Source organism: Canis aureus, chromosome X, assembly GCF_053574225.1.
Source record: "Canis aureus isolate CA01 chromosome X, VMU_Caureus_v.1.0, whole genome shotgun sequence".
NCBI lineage: Eukaryota > Metazoa > Chordata > Mammalia > Carnivora > Canidae > Canis > Canis aureus.
The window spans coordinates 49,894,194-49,920,382 of NC_135649.1; the positions used below are offsets into that span (position 1 = coordinate 49,894,194).

The 26,189-nt window shown below is 38.8% G+C and overlaps 1 protein-coding gene across 2 annotated transcripts in view; it reads left to right on the forward strand.

Annotated features, from left to right (window-relative positions):
- The window catches only part of PCDH19 (protocadherin 19), a 138,053-nt gene that overhangs the window by 64,227 nt on the left and 47,637 nt on the right, over positions 1-26,189 (forward strand). Inside the window, exons 3-4 of one of the 2 annotated variants that reach the window (XM_077890365.1) lie at positions 12,993-13,051; positions 22,848-23,020. In XM_077890365.1, the coding sequence (XP_077746491.1) occupies positions 12,993-13,051; positions 22,848-23,020 (232 nt within the window). The remainder of the gene's footprint in view (positions 1-12,992; positions 13,052-22,847; positions 23,021-26,189) is intronic. The other variant, XM_077890366.1, reaches the window with a different exon arrangement.

Consider the following 26,189-nt stretch of genomic DNA (forward strand, 5'->3'; position numbering starts at 1 on the left):
CTTGTTTAAGTTGCTAGAAACTTGAGGCTAGTGTCCAATGCCCTTCATTTAAACTGCAGACATAATTAGAGCGTTGCCACTGTTAAGCAACCATGGAATCTGATTTTGAGAAATATTTATTGTGCCTCATTAAATTTGAAACAAGCGCTTAAAAGATCAGAAAGATCTGTTTTTATTTTTTTTGTGACAGCAAATATAAGTGGATGCTGTGTACGCATATCTTTGACTCTACACATTCTGCCGAACTGAGACATGCCTCTGTTTGCCATGGCAGTAATCAGAATAGCTGCACCAAAAAGAGGACTATGGAGAATTTCATTGACCACAAACAAGAAAACAAGCTAATGTATTGTATCTAATTAGAAAACATCAATATTAGAAGGGAACACAGTCACAATTTCTAAGATTGTATATTACTTGACTGGTTTTGGTCAGCATGATCACATATTACAAATTCAAGCAACAAGCTGGTACCAGGGAAATGAATTTAGAATGATGTGCTAAAGCTGTTATTCCTTCAATCTTAAATGAGCCTGTGGAGGCAACTGTGTTTTAAGTGATATATAGTATAAACAGTGAGATTAGGGTTGGAATTGGATTTGGGGGTGGTGTTTTGGCCCACAGGCACAGGCACAGGGCTGCACAGTTTTCCCTCCAAATATTTTAAGTCTTGGGATGCCTGGTCAGTGGTTGAGCATCTTCCTTTGGCTCAGGGCATGATCCCGGGTCCAGGGATTGAGTCCTGCATCGGGCTCCCTGTGAGGAACCTGCTTCTCCTTCTGCCTATGTCTCTGCCTCTCTTTGGGTCTCTCATGAATAAATAAATAAAATCTTAAAAAAAGAAAGTCATTCTGAGGAAAATCGGTATGAAGCAGACTAATCACTTCCTCGATGTCATCATCTTGTGTTTGCTTTCTATCTCAGTAGTTGGTAATGCCAAGAACAGAGCTCCTGAGAATTTTTCTGGTTTCTCCTGTTTTTGTGACCTGTTCTAGCTGAGTCAGTATTTAACATGGCTGTAGTACTTAACCTGTGTGTTTGTTTTCTTGGCTGTTTAAGGAGGGAATAATAGTTGGCACCTGCTTGTAAAGAACTTTGATATTTGGGGATGAAAGGCACTCTGTGCCTGAAAAATAACTTTAATATGTTGTAGTTACATATTTGGGGATGGTGATTGGACTTCAGTGTTTGTTCCACTGGCAAATGTGATTGATAGCTTTTTACTTCTCAGGGTGAATTTTGTTTATGTGGGATGAGCTAGCATGGCTCACGTGATTGGATTCATTTTATTTACTCTTTAGCTACTTTTTTTAAATAATAAATTTATTTTTTATTGGTGTTCAATTTGCCAACATACAGAATAACACCCAGTGCTCATCCTGTCAAGTGCCCATCACCCATTCACCCCCACCCATTCACCCCCACCCCCCGCCCTCCTCCCCTTCCACCACCCCTAGTTCATTTCCCAGAGTTAGGAATCTTCATGTTCTGTCTCCCTTTCTGATATTTCCTATCCATTTCTTCTCCCTTCCCTTCTATTCCCTTTCACTATTATTTATATTCCCCAAATGAATGAGACCATATAATGTTTGTCCTTATCCGATTGACTTATTTCACTCAGCATAATACCCTCCAGTTCCATCCAGGTTGAAGCAAATGGTGGGTATTTGTCTTTTCTAATGGCTGAGTAATATTCCATTGTATACATAAACCACATCTTCTTTATCCATTCATCTTTTGTTGGACACCGAGGCTCCTTCCACAGTTTGGCTATTGTGGACATTGCTACTATAAACATCGGGGTGCAGGTGTCCCAGCGTTTCATTGCATCTGTATCTTTGGGGTAAATCCCCAGCAGTGCAATTTCTGGGTCGTAGGACAGGTCTATTTTTAACTCTTTGAGGAACCTCCACACAGTTTTCCAGAGTGGCTGCACCAGTTCACATTCCCACCAACAGTGCAAGAGGGTTGGTTCCCTTTTCTTCGCATCCTCTCCAACATTTGTGGTTTCCTGCCTTGTTAATTTTCCCCATTCTCACTGGTGTGAGGTGGTATCTCATTGTGGTTTTGATTTGTATTTCCCTGATGGCAAGTGATGCAGAGCATTTTCTCATGTGCTTGTTGGCCATGTCTATGTCTTCCTCTGTGAGATTTCTCTTCATGTCTTTTGCCCATTTCATGATTGGATTGTTTGTTTCTTTGGTGTTGAGTTTATCCAATCTTCAGCTACTTTTACTCACAATGAGGTCTTGTTGATTTTGCATTTGTACATAGAATAGGCATTAACTGGCTCTTTTATTTATTTATTTTTTATTTTTTTATGATAGCCACAGAGAGAGAGAGAGAGAGAGAGAAAGAGAGAGAGAGGCAGAGACATAGGCAGAGGGAGAAGCAGGCTCCATGCACCGGGAGCCCTATGTGGGATTCGATCCCAGGTCTCCAGGATCGCACCCTGGGCCAAAGGCAGGCGCCAAACCGCTGATCCACCCAGGGATCCCCTTAACTGGCTCTTGAAAGTTTTTTATAAGCAGATACTACTTAATAGCTCACAATACCCCCACAGAACACTTAGAAAAATATCCCAGACCCTTATTCAGAAGCCTTTGCTCATCTATTTAGTGGTATGGTGCTTAGCCTAGTCTTTCAGCAGGCTTTTGCTTCTGAATTACATGGATTCCTGCAGAAAGCTGATGTGTTTCTCAAGGTCTTTGTAGTAAAATTTGCAACTTGGTTGCTCTTCTAAAGGCAAAACTTTGACCCAGTCAATGATGAAGGCAGAGAAAAGCACTTTCCCTGGGCTGATAGAGGTAGTCTGACCACATTGATGGTGCTACTGAAATTTTAGGAATGATGATGAAAGGCTTCCAAAAGGGGAACTCTTTCAACTTGAGTTGTTGGATGTTAGTTAACCACATGGCCTGTATTTTCCATAGATAGCCCTTTCTTGAAAGCCACTGGAATCCCAGAGTTCTGTTTCACATGTAGAAAAGTAGCTGCCATGCTGTCAATCTGTGACTCAGAGAATTGCAATCTGGCAAAGCCTTATCTTCCTCCAGAAATTTTATCTACTTTGGTTTGGAAACACTATCTTGTGTCACTGCTGCCATTTCCAGTGATGGGGTAGGACTGATGGATTTAGATGGGTAGAAAGCACCAAATTGTGTCAGCTTATCCTTGGCAGTTATATCCAGACTACTGTATATTTATAATGTAGTAGTTGGGAGTGAGGACAGAGAACAAATTGTAACTACAGAAGGCAGTGTGTAGAATGGATGCTTTCTGAGGAAATAGGACCACTTGGCCTGATAGAATTGGTCATCTGCTTTAATGTGATAAGTAGCCTCATTATTAATTTCTTCCATGTCTTCTCTGTTCATTCATTGATACATTTTATGAGTACTTGCTAGGTGTCCAGCCTTGTGACATTGAGAGCTCAAAAGGGAGCTTCCAGTCCAGTTGGAAGATGAACTGACATAGTACACATGAAATAATCATAGAACCTAAGGAGATGCATAACTATGCTGCATAGTCTGTACATAGTGCTGAGAAAATGCCAAGTAGTGTGGCATGACCAGTGATGTGGATATATTAAAAATGAGGGAAATGAAATATGGGAGAAGTAGAGGACTGATCCTGGATGACCACTCAACTAAAGATTTGATTTAGATTTAATGCCAAACCCATCGAGAAACCCCTGTATGTAAAGTGTCCCTTACACCCCTAGAAAGAGAAGTGCTATGATGAAAATAGTAGGGGAGGAAGATTATCCACACAGCGTTTTTTGTACATTGGGCTAGAGTAAAAGGCAAATACAGATGAGGAAATGGAGGCACAAGGTGAAGAAGGCTGTGGAAATGGAGCTAAAGGAACGTATAGACACACTATTTCTAAAAACTTTAAGAATCTTATAACCCATTTGATAGGAGAGAGAGTTTGCCTTTATTTATGATGTGAGTTTGTACATAGAAGAAATATAAAGGCCAGATCCTCCTATGTGAGTCACCTACCCTCATCAAGCCATTATGGTGCTATTTGGCTCTATGAAGTAGCAGTATAATTCTCAAAGTTGTGCTCTAGCAGCCTATGTATAAATATATACATAAATCTACAGGAGAATATGTGCCACTCTTTGTGTGTGAGAGTTATGTGTGTGTGTGTGTGTGTGTGTGTGTGTGTATTTTTCATGTTTTTCTGAATGGTTGACATTTTAACCATCCCTGATAAGAAGTCCATTAGTTTGTGGCCTCCTTGGAGCTGCAACCTATGTCATTTTTTTTCATCAGCAGGTTTTGGTGCATGTTTATTGAATGGATGGATGAATGAATGAATGAATACAAGCCTTTTGTTTTAGAATCCTAGAATTTTTGGAGCTTAAAGAGAACAGTGACATCATTCAGGTTATTCTCTTCATTTTATAGATAGGTGAATTAAGGCCTGAAGAGGATTAAGGAGATTTATTCAAGGCCATCAGTGGCAGTGACAAACATGGGAAGGAGATCCAGGTTGTCTCACTATACTATATTGCTCACTCTAGTATAAGTGGATGTTTGTGACTATGCATTTGGGAGAGAGGGGATCCCTGGGTGGCGCAGCGGTTTGGCGCCTGCCTTTGGCCCAGGGCGCGATCCTGGAGACCCGGGATCGAATCCCACGTCGGGCTCCCGGTGCATGGAGCCTGCTTCTCCCTCTGCCTGTGTCTCTGCCTCTCTCTCTCTCTATCATAAATAAATAAAAATTAAAAAAAAATTCTGCATTTGGGAGAGAGAGAGAGAGGGAGGGAGAGAGAGAGAGAGAGAGAGAGAGAGAGAGAGAGAAAGAAAGAAGAAAGAGAAAGAAAGAAAGAAAAGAAGAAAGAAAGAAAGAAAGAAAGAAAGAAAGAAAGAAAGAAAGAAAGAAAGAAAAAACGAGAATTAGGCATGAGAATATGAGAATTAGGCTTGAGATATATGTAGGCATAGATACTGGGAGCTTACTTACTTGGCTTGTTTTCCAGTTCAAGGTAAATATGAGCTTTCTAGTGATGGCAGCTTTAGGGATGGTGCCTTTTATTCCATCTTCACTAATTCCTGCTTCAGCTGCTGCTGTCTGGATGAATGAGCCTTTGAATATACATTCTAGCTGGAGGCATGTTGGCTTTGTTTTTATATAGAATTTACATTTTTATTTTTATGTGTTGGGGATAGGAAGTAGGAAAAAGTCATTTGTCAATTCATTTCCTAAAAATGCTTTTGTGAAGAGCTGTCATTTGAACATCTAAAACAGCAATTGGTTTTAGAAAAGGTTATGGGTCTTTTCATCGTTGATCAATAAATACAATTACCATTATTAGACATCAGCAGTTTAAAAAGGACTAGCATTTTAAAATCAGTTTGCTGTGCATCTGATTTGGGATTCCAGTTTTCCTGTTTGTATTGCTAAAATGATTAAGAGTTAAAAATTAAAATAATTAGATAGCAGATTGCAATTAGGATGCTTTTCAGTTTGATGGGACTTTTAAAGCATTTTTAAAAATGGCTATTTATTTTAAGTTGAAAACTTTAAGGTTTGAGGAATATCTGTTTTAATCTCAGAAACCTTTTTTAAGCTTTGTGTAGTGACCTGGGGAGTTGTGCCACTGGGCAAAAGATTCTAGTTCTGGATATTTGCATTTATTAGTTTCTTTCTCAGTCGGGTTGAAGTCTCTCCTGGTGATAAATGTGGTGCTGAGGCAGTCACAGTCACTCTTTGAGAGACTAGGGTAAAATTCAGTGAGCTGTAAGAGTAATGCAAAATGACAATTAAAGTAGGGCATTCTGGTACCTTGGGGGCCTGACAAAATGGAAGAATTTGACTTCTGATGTGCCAGACTTATTAACATAGAGACATAATAGCATACCACCTACCCAAAAGTCTTGCTTGGAAACCTCACATATCCAGAAGGGAGCTCAGAATAGAAAGCAGTAATCAAAAAGAAGCATCTGAAGCAGGTAAAAAATAAACAAGAACCAAAATATTACACAGAAGTCTCTATATTTATTTTTAAGATTTTATTTATTTATTCATGAGACACAGAGAGAGAAGCAGAGACATAGGCAGAGGGAGAAGCAGGCTTCATGCAGGGAACCCAATGTGGGACTTGATCCTGGATCCCGGGATCAAGCCTTGAGCCAGAGGCAGACGCTTAACTGCTGAGCCAGCCAGGCGTCCCTAAAAGTCTCTATATTAAAGATCATGTAATTTCCCTCTTAGAACAACAGTATTTCAGCTGTCTGCCCAGATCTGAACTCTTATTTTCTAGACAAATGGAGTTTCTTAAGAACATGGTAGAGTAGAAGTATCAAACTCTACTGTAATGGAAGAGGAGTTGTTTTTGATTTTTGATAGCACTGAGAGGTAATAATACTGTGTGTTTGATAGCAAGGTGATGAAGGACGTATGTTAAAAATTAAAGGCAAGAACTCAAAAAACAGAACACTTTGAGGTCAGTGAATGTACCATCAAAACTTGCATGGTACAGTGATTTATGTTTAGAAGGGTGCTTCTAAGTAACCAATAAACAACTGTACAATACCCTTCAGAAACAACGCAGAATGATTAGGATTTTAAATCAAAGTTTTGGTTCTCGCAGAGGAAAGCCCTAAGGTATCTAAAAAACTCAGCTATCCAGAGGTACTTATTCATCAGGTTTTCAGAAAATCAAGGTTTTATTAAACCTAAGCCAAATGAGAAGTCTGTTCTCAATGAGTTCCTAGGATAAACACTTCTAGATAAAGAAAGGATTTGGGAGACATATATGGGAGACATATATGAGTCTTATTTTTCCATTCCAACTGAGATTGGAAATAGAAGTTTGCTCTAGACTCATTTTTTAATGTCAAAATTAGGTTTTTCAGAAACAAATGTTGTTCTTGTTTTCTTTACTGTGTTCCTGTGTTAACTTGGCTGTCTCATTAGAGATGGGGACATTTCCTAGTGAAATTAATGTGACATTTAGAGAAAATTTCCCCTCTCAAATGTTTCATGTTATTTGCCATTTAGAATACTTAGAGAGGGGATTGGAATAATGTCAAGCAAATTTTGATAAAATAGGGCTAACCAGGAGCCAATAAATTCATGCAAAAAAGAAAAGCTCTTTTATTATTTCTTTAAAAAGTGTATTTTTGCTCTAGTTCTTTAACCTATGTTGAGATAACCTTGACAGATAATCTGGCAGGAGAGATGCCATCTTCTAAACAACTGGGATTGCATTAGAAAACACAGCACATCATGTCAAAGCCTGTAGTCAGTCCTTTGCTCAGGACAGTTCTCTCCTCTGAATGTACATTTGAAGTATCTGGGAAGCTTTAAAAAATACCAAAGGCTGGGCCCTATTATAGACCAATTACTTCAGAATCTCTTGGAGTGGGACCTTGGCAACAGTATTTTTAAAACCCCCGAAGATTCCAATGTGCATTAGGGCTGAGAACCACTGGATTAAGATGTGCAAACTATTCATTAAGAACAGGTTATTTCGGGGACACATGGGTGACACCTGCCTTTGGCTCAGGGTGTGATCCTGGGATCTGGGATTGAGTCCCACATCCGGCTCCCTGTGAGGAGCCTGCTTCTCCCTCTGCCTGTGTCTCTGCCTCTCTCTCTGAATGGAGAGATGAATGGATAAATAAAATATTTTTTTAAAAAAGAAAAGATTATTATTTTTCCTCAGGCTGGTCTGAGTCTCATTCTTTGCTCCATCTGAAGTGCAGGAAAAGTGTAGAATGTCTTTCAATGCACAGAAGTTGGGTTTGAGCACATACCTTGAATCAATATGAACAAGAACACTTGATGTGAATATACACAGACCCATAATAGGCTATTTGTGGCCAATTAGCTCAGTTGTTTGGAATGTAGTATTAATGGGGCCAGAATACTGTATGCTATCAATTAGAATAATTCTGTTTCATAGTTTGCTCCCGTAACTCCAATCAAGTGGCCTCACAAAGAGACCTGAGACAGATTACAAAGACAAAAAGACAGTGGGATGACTCAACATAGCAACATCCACTATGGGAAAATTGGTTCTAGAAATCTGCTGCATGCCTAGTGCTTCTAATTTCATGAGGATGCAGCATAGGGTATCTGCCTATTATGGTCTGTGCTGGTTTTAGGAATGGAATATTTATTTACATATGGACCCACAAGAAGGGGTGGTTTACTCTTTTAGAGCAAAAAAAAGAGGGAAGAAAGATAGGAAGCTGACAAACTTCAGTGATACTCTTTTCTACCTATAGTGGCAGATCATACCTGGCGTGTTTGCCCAGGTTACCCAATCTGGATCTCAGAGTAAGGGAAAGGGAATTTTTTAAAAAAGATTTTATTTATTTATTCATGACAGACACACAGAGAGAGAGAGAGAGAGAGAGAGAGAGGCAGAGACACAGGCAGAGGTAGATGCAGGACTCAATCCCGGGTCTCCAGGATCACACCCCCAGGCTGAAGGCGGCGCTAAACCGCTGAGCTACCAGGGCTGCCCGGGAAAGGGAATTATTAAGATCTTCACAAGCAAGCCTTATAGACTTGTTTCTTCTTTTACTCAGTGCCTGCAAGAGGGAATCCACATGGTAGATATATTATTTCATTAGGATCAAGACATAGTATAGTCACTGGGGATAGAATTTGAATGGCTTTGTTTATTTGCCCATACCCAGAGTTCTGGCGCTATGACTGGAGGTGAGGTCTTTGCAGAGGTCCATACTGCACACAGTATGGATAGTACACACAGGTTGGATGCCTTTTATGCAAAGCTATGCAAAATACTCTATTTGAAAACTGGCTTCTATCCAGAGTGGCTGCACCATTTCACATTCCCACCAACAGTGCAGGAGGGTTCCCTTTTCTCCGCATCCTCTCCAACATTTGTTGTTTCCTGCCTTGTTAATTTTCCCCATTCTCACTGGTGTGAGGTGGTATCTCATTGTGGTTTTGATCTGTATTTCCCTGATGGCAAGTGATGCAGAGCATTTTTTCATGTGCGTGTTGGCCATGTGTATGTCTTCCTCTGTGAGATTTCTGTTCATGTCTTTTGTCCATTTCATGATTGGATTGTTTGTTTCTTTCCTTTTGAGTTTCATAAGTTCTTTATAGATCTTGGAAACTAGCCCTTTATCTGATAGGTCATTTGCAAATATCTTCTCCCATTCTGTAGGTTGTCTTTGAGTTTTGTTGACTGTATCCTTTGCTGTGCAAAAGCTTCTTATCTTGATGAAGTCCCAATAGTTCATTTTTGCTTTTGTTTCTTTTGCCTTCGTGGATGTATCTTGCAAGAAGTTACTGTGGCCGAGTTCAAAAAGGGTGTTGCCTGTGTTCTCCTCTAGGATTTTGATGGAATCTTGTCTCACATTTAGATCTTTCATCCATTTTGAGTTTATCTTTGTGTATGGTGCAAGAGGGTAGTCTAGTTTCATTCTTCTGCATGTGGATGTCCAATTTTCCCAGCACCATTTATTGAAGAGACTGTCTTTCTTCCAATGGATAGTCTTTCCTCCTTTATCGAATATTAGTTGACCATAAAGTTCAGGGTCCACTTCTGGGTTCTCTGTTCTGTTCCATTGATCTATGTGTCTGTTTTGGTGCCAGTACCACACTGTCTTGATGACCACAGCTTTGTAGTACAACCTGAAATCTCGCATTGTGATGCCCCCAGATATGGTTTTCTTTTTTAAAATTCCCCTGGCTATTCGGGGTCTTTTCTGATTCCACACAAATCTTAAAATAATTAGTTCTAACTCTCTGAAGAAAGTCCATGGTATTTTAATAGGGATTGCATTAAATGTGTAAATTGCCCTGGGTAACATTGACATTTTCACAATATTAATTCTGCCAATCCATGAGCATGGAATATTTTCCATCTCTTTGTGTCTTCCTCAATTTCTTTCAGAAGTGTTCTATAGTTTTTAGGGTATAGATCCTTTACCTCTTTGGTTAGGTTTATTACTAGGTATCTTATGCTTTTGGGTGCAATTGTAAATGGGATTTACTCCTGTTTGGAGTTCCTCAAAGAGTTAAAAATAGACCTGCCCTACGACCCAGCAATTGCACTCTTGGGGATTTACCCCAAAGATTCAGATGCAATGAAACGCCGGGACACCTGCACCCCGATGTTTATAGCAGCAATGTCCACAATAGCCAAACTGTGGAAGGAGCCTTGGTGTCCATCGAAAGATGAATGGGTAAAGAAGATGTGGTTTATGTATACAATGGAATATTACTCAACCATTAGAAACGACAAATACCCACCATTTGCTTCAACGTGGATGGAATTGGAGGGTATTATGCTGAGTGAAATAAGTCAATCAGAGAAGGACAAACATTGTATGTTCTCATTCATTTGGGGAATATAAATAATAGTGAAAGGGAATATAAGGGAAGGGAGAAGAAATGTGTGGGAAGTATCAGAAAGGGAGACAGAACATGAAGACTCCTAACTCTGGGAAACGAACTAGGGGTGGTGGAAGGGGAGGAGGGTGGGGGTGCGTGTGAATGGGTGACGGGCACTGAGGGGGGCACTTGACGGGATGAGCACTGGGTGTTATTCTGTATGTTGGTAAATTGAACACCAATAAAAAATAAATTTATTATAAAAAAAAGAAAAGAAAACTGGCTTCTTCAACATGACGGTATCTTGAGATGTTCCTCAATGCTTTTCCTGCAAAGCCACTGTGCTCACAATTTCCTTTTTTGCTTTTTGTGTCTATTAACTTTCTTGAAAAAATGATTTTTTAAAAGATTTTATTTAATTATTCATGAGAGACACACAGAGAGAGGTGCAGACATCAGCAGAGGGAGAAGCAAGCTCTCCACAGGGAGCCCAATACAGGACTTGATCCCAGGACCCCAGGATACAACGAAGGCAGAGACTCAACCACTCAGCCACCCAGGTGCCCCTCTTGAAAAAAATGTTTTAGTACGTTTGGAGGCTGAGATGAAATGTGTTCATGCTATTCTTTTATTCCTTGAATGAGGTCAAATTCTTGATCCTATTTGGGGTTTCAGGTTCCGTGGAAAGCGGGGTTAAGTTAACGATTTCCAGCATTTCCACCGTGAACCATGAAAAATTCAGTGGAACTTTCCCTTTGGATTCATGTCCCTATTCTATATATGAGGAAAGTGAGGCATGCAGAAATTAGGTAATTTACCCAGGGTTGCACTTTGAAACTAGTCATTGAGTACTTAATCCATTTCCTGTTTTAATTAGATAGCATGCTTTCTAACAGGTGGAGACTTCCACTTGTTATATTATATATTGTATTGAATATTATAAAAGAGCACATTTACCCAGGACAATTTTTGCCTATTATGTTGGGATAATAATTTATTCAAGAAATGCTTGTTGATCGACTTACAGATGGATGACTTCTTCCAGCAATACTTCCAGCATTGTATTCCCAATGCCGCTTCAAGTCTACCTCATCTTCCTGTAATTATATTTGCAGCAATTTCAGCATCCATTTTCTTTTATTTTCATTATTTTTATTTTTTTCAGCATCCATTTTCTTATGAACAGATTCGAAATGAACTGACCTTTTTGATTTTTTACTCTCCCAATCCATTCCTTATAACAGAACCAAAAATCATTTGTGGTTTACATTAAAGGGGATTTTATCCCCTAGATAAAAGCAGTGTGAGGGGATATTACAGAGGCCATCATCAAATGAGGAACATGTAGAGGGCATGAGCATGCCTGAGTACAAGACAATGGTGGTATGTAGTTACCTTCTCAGCACTCTCTCCTACTTGCTCACTGCTGTCATCCCCAGCTACTCTAGATACTTAGGGTCCCCTCTTCCCCAACTGTTAGCTGTTTGGTACTCACGTGGTAGTTGGATTTGCTAGCACCTATCCTATTTTTTCTTCTACCAATCTCTGAGTTCCTTGAAACCAAAAGCATCTAAGAGCCTAGCACTGTTAATGTCTGACGGCTAGTCATCTGAAAGCTATCTGCTATTTTGTTAGCTAGATAGCTGTTTTGTTTCCTTTTTCAGGTACTTTTAGTCAGTGATTTCAGAAGGCCCTAAGGCATGGTGAGAATGGTGAGGATTTCTGGTGGAATAGCAGGAGGGTGGAGATGTTATTAGGCATTTTCCAGTAGATACAATGGTTCAGTGAAAGTAGTACTTTAGTGTTGGGGTAAGGTTCACCTTCCTAGGACTTTCAGTTACTTCCGTGTCAATTTTTCTCTTCATTCCCACCTTCTAAGGCTGCCCCCTTTGGGTGCTCATTAACGGTTTCCCATCCCATATGGCAGGTGTTCTGCATTTGCTTTTGTAAAGCTGTTGCTCAGGCAGTCTACTGTAACCAGATTAGGCAGTAGCGTTTTAATGATAGGAGCTGAAACAGGGTTTGCTTGCAAACTTCATGTTTCACACAAAAGGTTTTGGCACCCCCTGTGGACTGCCCTTCACCCAGTTTCAGGCATAATACTTGTTTGCCTTTATATCTGTTAAAAAAAAAGGGGGGGGCTTCCTGCATAACCAATGCTGAGCAAAATGCCTTAAAGAGAAGTGCAGAGTTTAAATCCACAGTAGGGGATTACCTTGCCTGCATTTCCCTATCCATGGAATAAATATTTTAACTTGTTAATTATCTACTACTAATAAAAAATACCTTTGAACTTCCAGTCAATTTGATGGGCACAGAATTATATCTGCTGGGAACGGGAAGCAATTAGTTTCTGTAAAGATTGTGCGTCATGCTGTATCTTCCTCCAAGTGGTTGTATGGTCAGTAGTCATGGTATTCTAGGGGATGTTTGTATCAATTTCATCTTGGCCTGCAGTTGAGGGCTGCCTCCACAGAACCCCCAGGGCCCTAAGAAAGCGGCAGAAATTCTTGAGGCTGTTTTCCCACTATGGCCTTGGTTTCTGATTCATTCATTGCTTCTCACACAGCGGAAAAACTCCCCCCTAAGTAGAACAGTTTGGCTCTCTTCATGAATCATCTATGTAACCTTTTTAATCTTTTTTTTCCCCTTTGCAGACTGAAAACTATTCCTTTGATTCCAACTATGTGAACAGCCGAGCCCATTTAATCAAAAGGTATGTTGATTTGCTTGTCTATTTCTATGACAAAGCTTCACTTAATAGAAAAAGCAAAACAGATTAAGCTTTTTAAATGATGCCTTTGTTTTTATGTCAAGATTTATTTATTTATTTTAGAGAATGTGCACGAGTTGGGGGGGTAGGGTGAGGAGCAGAGAGAGAGACTCTCAAGCAGATTTCCTGCTGAGTGGGGTGTCTGACTTGGGGCTGGATCTCATGACCCTGAGATCATGACTGGATCCAAAATCAAGAGGTGAGTGCTTAACCAACTGAACCACCCAGGTGCCCCATGATGCCTTTGTTTTTGGATTTTAAAATGAATGCCTGTTTTTGGATTTTAAAATGAACGCCTGTCTGCTTATTGTAAGAGATTTGAAAAATTCAGAAAAACATAGAAAAATAAAAATCGCAGTAATTCCACTACCCGAAAATAATCACTGTTGGCATTTTACCATTCTCCTTTACATCAAAATGTATGCATAGACACAAATTTTAAAAAAACTGGGATCATATTAAAATAGTTTTATATGATGATTTTGATATCTGATATTAGAAAACAGATATTTTCAAAATCATGTTGATATCAAAATTCTTGTTGCTCTTCGCTTTCAATGGAGAGAGGCCTTAAACAATTTCTCATGTGGAACTTTCAGTGAATTTCAAGATTGCTGTGCTTTTGTTTACTTTGGAATCATTTTAAAGATATGTTAATGGCAGTAAACTAATTTCTAATCTTTTAAAAACGTTATAGGTAAGACTGGAAAAGAAAAAAATCTTTTTTTAAAGATTGATTGATTGATTGATTTATGAGAGACACAGAGAGGCAGAGACATAGAAAGATGGAGAAGCAGGCTCCTCACAGGGAGCCTGATGTGGAATTCGATCCCCCTACCCGGAATCATGCCCTGAGCCTAAGGCAGATGCTCAACCGCTGAGCTACCCTGGTGTCTCAGAAAAAAAAAAAATCTTTGCATGATTCAACACTTCTTAAGATATTTGGAAGTGTTTCAAATGTAGCATTCAAAGTTAGGATTTGTGGGGTACCTGGGTGGCTCAGTTAAGCATCTGCCTTCAGTTCAGGTCATGATCTGAGGGTCCTGGGATCAAGCCTGGTATGGAACCCGATGTCGAGTCCCACAGTGGACTTTCTGCTTGGCAGGATGCCTGCTTTTTCCTCTCCCTCTGCCATTCCCCCCACTTGTGCTCTCTGGTTCTCTTTGTCTCTCTGTCAAATAAATAATATTTTCAAAAAACAAAAATACAAAAAAACCAAAGAGGATTTGTGTGATTGGTTAGTCATAACTGTTATCCATATAGCCACAGAATACAGAGCTGAATACTGCCAAGGAAGATTCCATCTGATGCAGTGGGTACCAAGGTTCAGGGAGCCCTCTAAGGAGGGAGCACTAAACAAAGTGGAGAACTTACTGGGCTGAAAAACCAGTACTGACTATTCACATGATGCCTTTATTACTCTTCATGCAAATATCCTCTTGAATGGTCCAGTGGTTATTCTGCAGCTAAAATGGAATCAGAGTGTGTTTGTTAAAATAATATAAATAAAATAAAGAGAGAAGCAGGGTCTATTGGAGCTACAGTAGAGAAGATGTGAAAATTCTATTATTTTGCTGGCTCCAATCCCATAAATTTATCTCACCAGATGAATATGATTTGAAGAATAAACTGGCTTGTTGAACAAGTCACTTTAATTCATATTTAATTTAATTCATGATGCTGCAGTAACCCCTGAAATCATGCTAGGTTTATCTGTATTGGTCTGGAATTGCTTGTGAACTTAAGTGATGACCATTAATTATTGTTAATTAAAATGAATAGCCCAGCATTACTGGTCATAGCAGTTTGTAATTTTCTTGAGAGGTTGGGAGAAATCTACTTTGAATATTTTCTTAGCTCACAGAATAAACTCAAAATGTAAGGAATTCAAAATTACCTGACTCATTTGTTTTAGGAGAAAAAAGGCCCCTCTTTATGTGTGCTGTTTAGAGTAACTTTGCAGCAGAAATCTACTTTATTTTTATTTATACTTTATTTTCTGCTTTAGGACTGTTATTTCAAAGCTTCTGATAAAAATTCTGGTAAAAGCAGATTTTTTTTTTTTATCTTCACCTGTCCCTTGGGCTAGCTCTGGGTCCCTGGGAATTCTATGACCAGGTTAAACTTTTGCCGTAAGTCTGATTTTCAGAGCAAGGCAGAAAGCCTTCTCCTAGGGACCCTCGCTGTCTTAGGTCAGCCCCGAATATACAGTGCCCAGGCTGAATGATGAGATGAAAACTTAACATTTAAACATTTAGTTTTTGGGATACATGTATTTCCACAGCAGCTTTGGGACTCCCTAGAAACCTCTGATTTTGGTTAATTACTTTATATGTTTTGGTTTACACACAAAATGCACAACCTGGACTTAACACAGGCTTTCAGTGGAAAAGTCTCCTGATGTTGCCTGAAACCTAAAATAGTGACTTTTTACCAGGGACCACTTTGATTAAGAGGAAACATCTGAAAACTCAGGGACACATGCATTTTTGCCAGATTCTGTTTTTGGAACATTGACGGCTTTGGAAAACCACAAAGGCCTTGGAATTTACCGGATCCATTGAGTTTAGACAAAGCACAATACCTGGAAAGATACAGGAAATCTCGTGTGCTATGCTTTTCTGGGGACTAATAACCATTTTAAATGTAAAATGTGTGGAAAATGTTAAGAGAGAGTTATAACACCAGGTGATAAAAACCATGCAAACTATGTTCAAATAGCTCACAGTGACGTTTGAAAGGGGTTTCACTGTATGTGGTTTCTTGAGGATCCATTTATATGCATGGAAAAATCTCCCAGCCAGGAAATTCTGAATCTTGTTATCAGTTTTAATTTTACCACCAAGTCCTGTTTCTTTGAATCCAATTTCAGGAGAATTTTGAGAACTTCTTTTCCTATCCATTTTCTTTCCCTCTATTTATTTTCTACTTACCCAAGGATGCTTCTTAGACCCTTCTCTTCGGCATTCTCTAGCAGTTGTTAACTGTCTCGTCCAGACAGTTTACACACAGGCTGCTTTTCCACTCTCACATCTGTTTACCTTGGGTAAACCAATGGAAAGACAGGGAGCAAGGGGGTTCCCTTAAGCACAAATCAAGGTTGAAAAGGGTAGAGAGTGGATCTGGAACAGAAAGGGAAGATAAATGTCACATCATCTTTGCACCCCAGAATCTGGTGTCATATTTATGTAGTTTTGTTGTTGTTTTCAGAGCATCACCTGCAACCTGCAGGTGTACCCACGGCTTATGTCAGAATTCCAGATTAATGAGCCAAGATGGTTTAGAAACTTTTTTGGATGTGCTTCCTTCCTGCTGTGTTTGTTTCCCTGGTATCTTCTCAGAACAAGGCAAGCCAGCAGTTGCACTTTGCCCCTGCTGCAACACTCTCTTTCTTCATGCTTGGTTTCTCTGCTGCTATCTAATGTCTACTCCCACAGTGCTTTTGGAGCAATATCAAGCGGGGCATGAGGCTGTAGCTCAAAGAAAATGAAGCAGGAAATGAACAAGATAGTGAAGCAGGGTGGAAGGGAAAATGACCATTGGCTTCTAAAGCATACATAGTGCTTTCCTTTTCCACCCGATGTGTTCTGGAGTTTTGCTGCACCTGGTATAATATCTTGTCTATAACAAGTGCTGGTACATGTTTATTGAATGAATGGATGAAAGAAGTTGAAAATCTCAGCATTTTATCAATGGAAATTGGCACGAAATATCCCTCTAAACCAGTAATTTCTGACCTTTAATATGCATTAGAATCACCTCGGAGGGGATGCCTGGGTGGCTCAGGGATTGAGCATCTGCCTTTGGCTCAGGGCATGATCCCCGGTTGGGGGTTCGAGTCCCGCATTGGGTTCCCTGTGAGGAGCCTGCTTCTCCCTCTGTCTATGTCTCTGCCTCTCTTGCTGTGTCTCTCATGAATAAATAAATAAAATCTTTTTTTTTAAAGAATTGCCTGGGAGGTTTGTTAAATGCAGAGTCTTTTAGCTCCATCCCTAGAGAATCTCCAGTTTTCATAGGTTCCAGACGTGATTATGATGCAGGTAGGAGGTCCAGAAACCACTGTAGAATCATCCTTATATCCTCTAAATATAGTTACAATACTCTTGACTTTTACTTTCTTCTCATTCTTACTCTTACGTGGCATTCCTTGGGCATGTGGTCTCACCTGCTAGGAAAATATGACCTGTTTCCGTTCAGATTATTCTGTCTCTGGGAAAGATTTCCAATATTTTATTTTATTTTATTTTATTTTTTTTGATTTCCAATATTTTAAAGGGTAAATATGGGTCAGAATTGGAATAATGTTTATTCATTAAGCATTTTCTATGTAACTCTCATGTTCAGAGTCTTGCTGTAGGTGTTTTCACACAAATCTGTTCCTTTGTTGGCCACCAGCGCAGTAATAGAAACATTTGCATTTACAATACCATTGCAAATGGGTACCCCTAATTTATTGTCCTACAAAAGTTGGTTTACAAGTCTTTCATTTCCCAAGAGGTACACAGGTAATAAAACAAGTGAAATCAGCATTTTTTATGCCTGGCATAAATTGCTATTTGTTTTGGGTGAGTAGCCATTTACCAGGCTGTTTTACAATTTGCAGCATCTTGCTCCCAGGGCCTTAAACTGCCTTACCCAGATCCATTCATTAAGCCACTAAATGTCCTGACAAGATTAGAATAAGTGGTACTTAGTTCGGCAGATGGGAAAACTGATCTTTTAGTGGGTTCCAGGGTTTGGGGGAGGGGAGTTACACCCCTTGCATTTTTTTTAAAACATCCTATTATTTATTTTTTTAAAGATTTATTTATTAATTCATGAGAGACACACAGAGAGAGGCAGAGACATAGGCAGAGAAAGAAGCAGGCTCCCTGCGGGGAGCCCGATGCAGGACTCCATCGAGGATCTGGGATCACGCCCTGAGCCCAAGGCTGATGCTCAACTGCTGGCCACCCAGGCATCCCATCCCTTGCATTTTTTTTTTCAGAGAATACATGACTACCTTTTTTGGAGTCTTTTAAACAATTTTTATTGAGTTTAAAATCTTAATTCCAGTAGAATTACCATACAATGTTATACTAGTTTCAGATGTACGATATAGTGATTCAACAATTCTTTTTTTTTTTTAAAGATTTTTATTTATTTATTTATGAGAGGTATAGAGAGAGAGGCAGAAACACAGGCAGAGGGAGAAGCAGGCTCCATGCAGGGAGCCCAATGTGGGACTCGACCCTGGGTCTGCAGGATTATGCCCTGGGCCGAAGGCAGGTGCCAAACTGCTGAGCCACCCAGGATCCCAGTGATTCAACAATTTTATACCTTACTCAGTGTTCATCAGGATACGTGTACTCCAAATCCCCATCACCTCTTTCACCCATTCCCCCACCTACCTCCCCTCTGGTAACTATCAGGTTGTTCTCTATAGTTAGAAGATTTTTCCTTGGTTTGCCCCTCTCTCTCCCTCTCTCTCATTTTGTTTTGTTTCTTAAATTCCACATGTGAGTGAAATCATATGGTATTCATCTTTCTCTGACCTATTTCACTTAGCATTATACTCTCTAGCTCCATCCATGTTGTTGAAGATGGCAGGATTTCATTTTTTTTGTGGTTGAATAATATTCCATTTTATATATAAATATGTATATTTACATATATTATCTTATATATCATATATATATTATATATTATATTATACATATTATGTTATCACCAAATGTATGTATAAATGTCATATATATATATATATATATATATATATATATATATATATATATAAAACCTCTTCTTTATCCATTTATGTAGCAGCAGACACTTGGGCTGCTTCCATAATTTGGCTACTGTACGTAAATAATGCTGCAATAAACATAGGGGTGTATATAGCCTTTTGAAATAGTGTTTTTGTATTATGGGGATAAATGCTCAGGGATGGGATTACTGTATTGTAGGATAGTTATATTTTTATTTTTTTGAGAAACCTCCATACTATTTTCCACAGTGGTTGCACTAGTTTGCATTCCTACCAACAGTGCATGAAGGTTCCTTTTTCTCCACATCCTCACCAATACTTGCTGTTTCTCATGTTTTTTATTTTAGCAAAGAATACCTGACTTTTTATACTCACACTACCAGTCCCAAATAGCCAATCCTTAACTATTTTATTATTTCTCTCATTTCTATAAAAAAAAAACAAAATCTCTGAGATGGTTTGTAATATTTAGATACATATAAAAAAAGGTGATCAAACTTTAAAAAGGTGATCAAGCTTTAAAAAGATAGCCAATCCTTAACTATTTTATTATTTCTCTCATTTCTATCAAAAACAAAAAACAAAATCTGTGAGGTGGTTTGTAATATTCAGATACATATAAAAAAGATGATCAAACATTAAAAAGGCATACTTCCAATTGGGTGAAGCTAAATAGTGATCCTTGGCATCCAAATCACTGCAATTAAACATTATATTTATCATGAAGCTTTTGAGAAGCCAATACAAAATGGTAAGTACACCAGGGCATATAGTTCTCATTTTTCAATAAACAAAGGACACACATTTGACAGGAGACTTTCTTTTCCTGTTCCTGAATTCTAGGAGAAATTAATATAGCATACAGTGTTTGACTATAGTTTATGGAAGATATAGAGACATTATTTAAATACCCATTTCCTATATCAGTTAGAAAGAAAGACCACAGGTGTAATATTTAACTATAAATCAATGAAGACATTACCATATGGAATAATTATCATATTAAACAATTACCATTTATTGAGCATTTGTGTGTACCCAGTACTTCATGTACAGTATTTCATTGAGTCATCCAAATGACCTTGTGAAGAAGGTTTTAGAAAATGCATTTTATAGACAAGGAAATTGAGGCTCAAAGACATTAGATAACAGGCCCAGTCTCCCATAGATGAAGTGGGATAGTACGATTGTCACTTATTCTAATGACAGTGCTCTTTCCTCTATAGTCTGAAAATCTGGTAGAAAAGAGTTTGAAAGAACCTAAAGCAGTGATTTTCAGCTGAGTGTGATTTGGCAATGTATGGAGACCTTTTTGGTGTAACTTCTGGAAGAGGCCCTACTAGCATCTAATGGGTAGAGGTCAGGGATGCTGATGAACATTCTACAATGTGCATAAAATATTATGCTAAACATTCTACAATGTGCATAAAAAATTATGCAGCTTAAAATGTCAGTAATGCCAAGGTTGAGAAACCGTGGTCTAAGGGATGGTTAATTACATTGTCCTTATACTCCTTAATGTATGTCTCCAGCATATTTTGTCAACTGCTGAAATGCACCCAATTCAGGGTTGAAGTCTCTGGCTTAAAGCAACAATTTTGTGTTCTAGATTAAAGAAATTTTCATGTGCTGCAGATACCAGAAATGCAGGTCAAAAATTAATATTTGGTATAAAAATATATGAACAAGGCAGGTCATTTCCCTTCTTCTGAAATACAGGAGTCCATATGGACAGGACCAATTTTTTTTTCTAAAAGACAAACTTTGAATCTGTTCAAGCTATGGGATTAGTATTTACAGGACGCCCCAACATCTGTGCGGTAAAGCTAGAAATTGTTACGCTCTAAAGCCTGTACTTCCAATTGGTCTTCTTGACCATAAAATAATTTTAGGATGATTGTTTTTTTTTAATGATAGTCACACACAGAGAGAGAGAGAGAGAGGCAGAGGGAGAAGCAGGCTCCATGCATCAGGAGCCCGACGTGGGATTCGATCCCGGGTCTCCAGGATCGCGCCCTGGGCCAAAGGCAGGCGCCAAACCGCTGTGCCACCCAGGGATCCCGGATGATTGGTTTTTTAATAGAACTGCATACTGGTGGGTCCACAGGGCTGAGTAGCTACATGACATAATTTTGGAGGAGCTGAGTGAATTGGCTTATTGAATGATTTTAGTTTTAATACAGGTGATGCTCAGTGATCCTTCCTGAAAGTAATTAGCAAACAGGTCAATGTTTTACTCTCTCCTGCTCTTCATTTTCTTATAATTATGGCTTTCCAGTTACTGCCCTTTTGATCTTTTCCTTTTCATATTCATGGCAGCAAGCATTCTACATCTAGATTGGTTATATGTTAAAAATCTGCTGTGATTCCTTTTGACCAATGTAGAGAATGACAATGTATCTATTGTGTCCATGGCATAGCTCTTCATCATATATACCGAATGTTCTTATCAAAGCCTCAGAGATCCAGGCCTGTGGATATTCAAGGTTGAGCACATCAAATGAGTTTACACTATCATCTCTACAGGCTCTCTTTTCAGAGGTACAGTAGGTCTGTTGAGACTTACCCTAATTCACAAGCATGACACTCTGTTATTAAGACGACAACACATTATCTTGATACTTCCTCACTGATTGGGGAATGGATTCACCATTCCACTAGGTATTTCAGATGCATAATTTATGGTCCTTAGTGTTGAATATCCACAGATTCTGTCAGGACATACAAAGTGTTAGAAAAAACAGGTGGGGCCTCTATGGATGTACCTTATGTATTATTCTCTATTTTTGTGTGAGGTTCTTGGATGGCATGTTTAGTGCACTGTATGGTGGACTGATTTAACAAATGCAAGAAAAATTGGCCCATAAACTCCTCAGCTGAAAGTTTTCATATTTTTAGCTTAACTACACTCACAGTTTTATTAGAGCTCAACTCTCTGCTTCTCTTATATCTTACTGTGCATGCACCAAGGCTCTCCTCTTCTCAGCTCCTGCCTCTCTTCTTTTCCTTTGAATCTATCTCTCTGAATTTCTCAGCTAAAACTGACCTGAGTTCTCTGGTCCTGATAATCCTTTCTATTTTAATTGCATTACTTTAATTTCTGCCACTTCAATTTTTGCAGTTGATTAGTAGACCTCTTTGGAGAAGCAATTTACATAGTATTTAAGGGCCCAGGCTCTGGAGCTAGACTGACTGGATTTGGCCTTAGATCTGTTACATTTCCTCAGCTATATGACCTTGGGCAGGTTATTTAACTTCCTTGTGCTTCTGTTCTTTCATCTATAAATGGCAATATTAATGGTACCTTTCTCTTATATAGTTGTGATGATTAAAAAAGTTAATTCATGTCAAGCACTTAGAACAGTGCCTTATGTGTAGTAATTGCTCAGGAAACATTAGCTATTATTTTACTTTGATTACATAAGAAGAGAGAAAACCTTCTGAAATGGTAATATTCTTTGCAGGTGGTTGTTTCAAATTTCTATCTTCTTCCACCTTGCCTGTAGTAATGCATTGAAGATAAGTGAATGAAAGTATTAGCTACATCAGCATTCAATACTCGGAACCTCTCTGCAGTGTTAAGTTCCATTATCTTTGTTTTTTAACAAAATTATTTATTTGTTTGTTTGTTTGTTTGTTTATTTAAGAGAGAGAGAGAGAGAGAGCACAGAATCCTGTGAGAGGGGCAGAAGGAGAGGGAGGGAGAGAATCCCAAGCAGACTCCCCTCTGAGCACAGAGCCCAACACAGTGCTCGATATCACAACCCATGAGATCAGGACCTGAGCCAAAATCACAATTTGGATACTCAACCAACTGAGCCACCCTGGTGCCCCAACTTCCATTATCTTTAAACAGAAATTTCTCTTTTATCTACTCTTTTTGACAGTCCAGTCACTGTTGGCCTCACCACAGAGATGATATCATCCTGGCTCTGAAAGATTTTAAAGATCAGATTATCACAGTTGTAAATTATCATTCTTTCTTCAACCCAGCAGCTCTACCTTCAAGGACTTAGAGGGCAACAGCCTGAAGGATAGTGGTCATGAAGAGAGTGACCAGACTGACAGTGAGCATGATGTCCAGCGGAGCCTGTATTGTGATACTGCTGTCAATGATGTGCTGAACACCAGTGTGACCTCCATGGGATCTCAGATGCCTGACCATGGTAAGGGCTGATTGGATGTAAGTTGCAGCTATGATCCCAAAGAATCCAAATATTTGTAGGTACATTGTACTACTTTACTGTAGTAAGTGTCATCAAGGTGTGTACTGTGCTTATGCCTGAATAGCATCTACAGAGTTTTGAGATGTTCTGACACTTGACCAGGTTCTTCTTCATCCTCCCTGAGTGGATCTCCTAGGTTTGTATAAGGTTGCAGGCAGTTTAAAAGCTAACTACTTATTCATATTGTGTACATTCTTTTTAATAATAACTGCACTGAGCACATAGAAAATGAGCAGATACTTTCTCACCAGGAATAAATGCCTCATTTTACATGAAATTTAACTGATCAGTTGAGTTGCACAGAACATAGCACTAATGACACCAAAGGGGTGGATTTTATTTCTATATCAGGCTGGTTAACATTACCCAGAGAGAGGCTCTGTTCTCTGACCACAGATTGTATACCCTTTACTGAAGAGAGAAAGTACCAAACTTCCCATTTTGTTTATGGGGTGGGTATGCCAACTCCCTCTAGCTACCACACACATGCATGCCATTCATCGTAGGAGAGACTAGTGTAAGAAAACATGGCTTATCAAAGTAATATTCTGTGCATATGAAAAACATCTCAAAGCAAATCTCAGGAGTAGCATTCTCATGTATGAAAAAGAGTCTATTTTTGTGAATGCAGCCACACATGCTTTAGCAAGAGGAGCTATTTAAAGCTGTGGTAGGCATAAACCAGGGTATAAAAACATTAGCAGAGTTCAGCAAAGGCAGAATATTCAAATGGACTTGGGCACAAATGTCATTTTCAATGTTTTACGGATGCAAACATGCTAGGAAAACAGCCTGTCTTTTTCAATTAAGAACTATGAATTCAGCTTGGTGTTTAGGCTCAGTGAAGCTTCAGAATGCTTGGCTATGTCTTGAGAGAAGCTAGACGCAAGCTCAGCTGGAAGCCCTACTGCTAAAAGACTTAAAGATGAGAAAACAAAATATGGTGATTATGTGCTGGTCTTCAGCTGTTTCATTTCACTGTAAACATCATTAAATGCTTTTTGTTTTGGTCTTATAAATGAATCCAAAGGAGAATATTACACAATTCAAAAAAGGAAATGTTTTTCATAGAAAAAGGTTTGTCACTGTAGATTCTGTTAAATTGTCTAATCCATCCCCTCCCCAGCAGACCCAAGTGCCAATGTCTGTAATATATAGAGGTCACTACTGATTGTGCACTGCTGTTTTCCCTAATTGGCAAGTGGTGACATCCACAGAGATAATATACTTTCTGGGCAACCTTTCTAAGACTAAAGATGAAAAACTAGACATTTATATAACTGAAACAGAGACTGTTTAATTCTCAGAAGATTAGTAGTGTGTCATAGGATACAGACGAGTATTATCATTTACTAGTCTTGTATCTCAAAAAAGTGATTTTTCACTATATCAGAAAGGGTTTTAGTTAGACGCTTTTAAAAATGAAGTGAATCCAGAAAAGGAAAAGGTCATAATTGATTCTCACTTTATACCTGGATAGAATAACTCTGTTTAAATTTTTGTCACATTTTTCTAGGAAAACAGTATTGGTGGAGTATGCTTAATTTTTCTGAGGGACTCTTTCTTCCAAATGGGATGTATTATATGTGTATATATATAATACATTATACATTATATATATATATACACACAATGTATTATATATACAATGTATTATATATGTTATATACTAATGAGAGTATTCTAAAGCAAATGTGTGGCATTATTCCAAGACTCTCCTACATAAAAGATGATTACATACACACACACACATACACACACACGTGTTCCCAGACACCTTTTGCTGTTTAATTTTGGCAACACTTTCATATTTTTTCTCAGTATTCAGGTTGCTTGTATATATCTTAATTTTTTCCCCATCATTCAAGCAGTGGCTAAATCTTTTTTTTTTTTTTTTTTTATTTATTTATTTATTTTTTATTGGTGTTCAATTTACTAACATACAGAATAACACCCAGTGCCCGTCACCCATTCACTCCCACCCCCCGCCCTCCTCCCCTTCTACCACCCCTAGTTCGTTTCCCAGAGTTAGCAGTCTTTATGTTCTGTCTCCCTTTCTGATATTTCCCACACATTTCTTCTCCCTTCCCTTATTTTCCCTTTCACTATTATTTATATTCCCCAAATGAATGAGAACATATAATGTTTGTCCTTCTCCGACTGACTTACTTCACTCAGCATAATACCCTCCAGTTCCATCCACGTTGAAGCAAATGGTGGGTATTTGTCATTTCTAATGCAGTGGCTAAATCTTAAGCCAACCCTTGAATTTGCTTTTTTCAATTTGGTTGAGTCATTAAGCTTTAGGTACAGACAGAATTCTGGTCTTGCTTACCTCTCAGGCTCTACCTTATGATATCCCCATACTTCTGAGCTTTCCATAATAGTACTTAATTGTTATATCCCAAATCAACTCTAAGCTAAACACATAAATTGTGTCACTTCAGTTATTGCTACCTCAAACAACAGCAACAATCTCAACAATTAACATTTTTTTAAAGATAGAGCACAAGAGAGAGCGCATAAGCAGGGGGAGCAGGAGAGGGAGAAGTAGACTCCCCACTGAGCAGGGAGCCCAATGCAGGGATGGATCCCAGGACTCAAGGATCATGGCCTGAGCCAAAGGCAGATGCTTAACTGACTGAGCCACCCAGGCACCCCAGCAATTAACAGTTTATAGCATTTTACTATCTCTAATAGTAAAATGGATACACATAATATTTCTCATTTTATCCTGAAGCAGAATAGTTGAAAGACAATCATGGAGCAAATTTACCACGTATGCCTGATCTTGTAACCATTCTAACTAGAACAGTTCTAGATATATTCATTCCAGGGCAATATGGTATTGTTGCTTCTGGGGACTACCAATTTAGAAAGATCATGAGGGAAAATGGAATTTCCTCTGGACTCAGACCTGCACTGAAAGTCTCAAGGATTCCTTGAGGAAAAAAAAATACCAACAAAATAAAACAAAACAAAAATACAGACCCTTTGATTCATTGATACTGTAATAGACATTTCAAACCCAACTGCCCTAAAATCCTGGTGGTTCCAGAGATGGACAGTTCTTGAGGTTTTAGTAAATGACTCTCGAGATAAAGGTTAT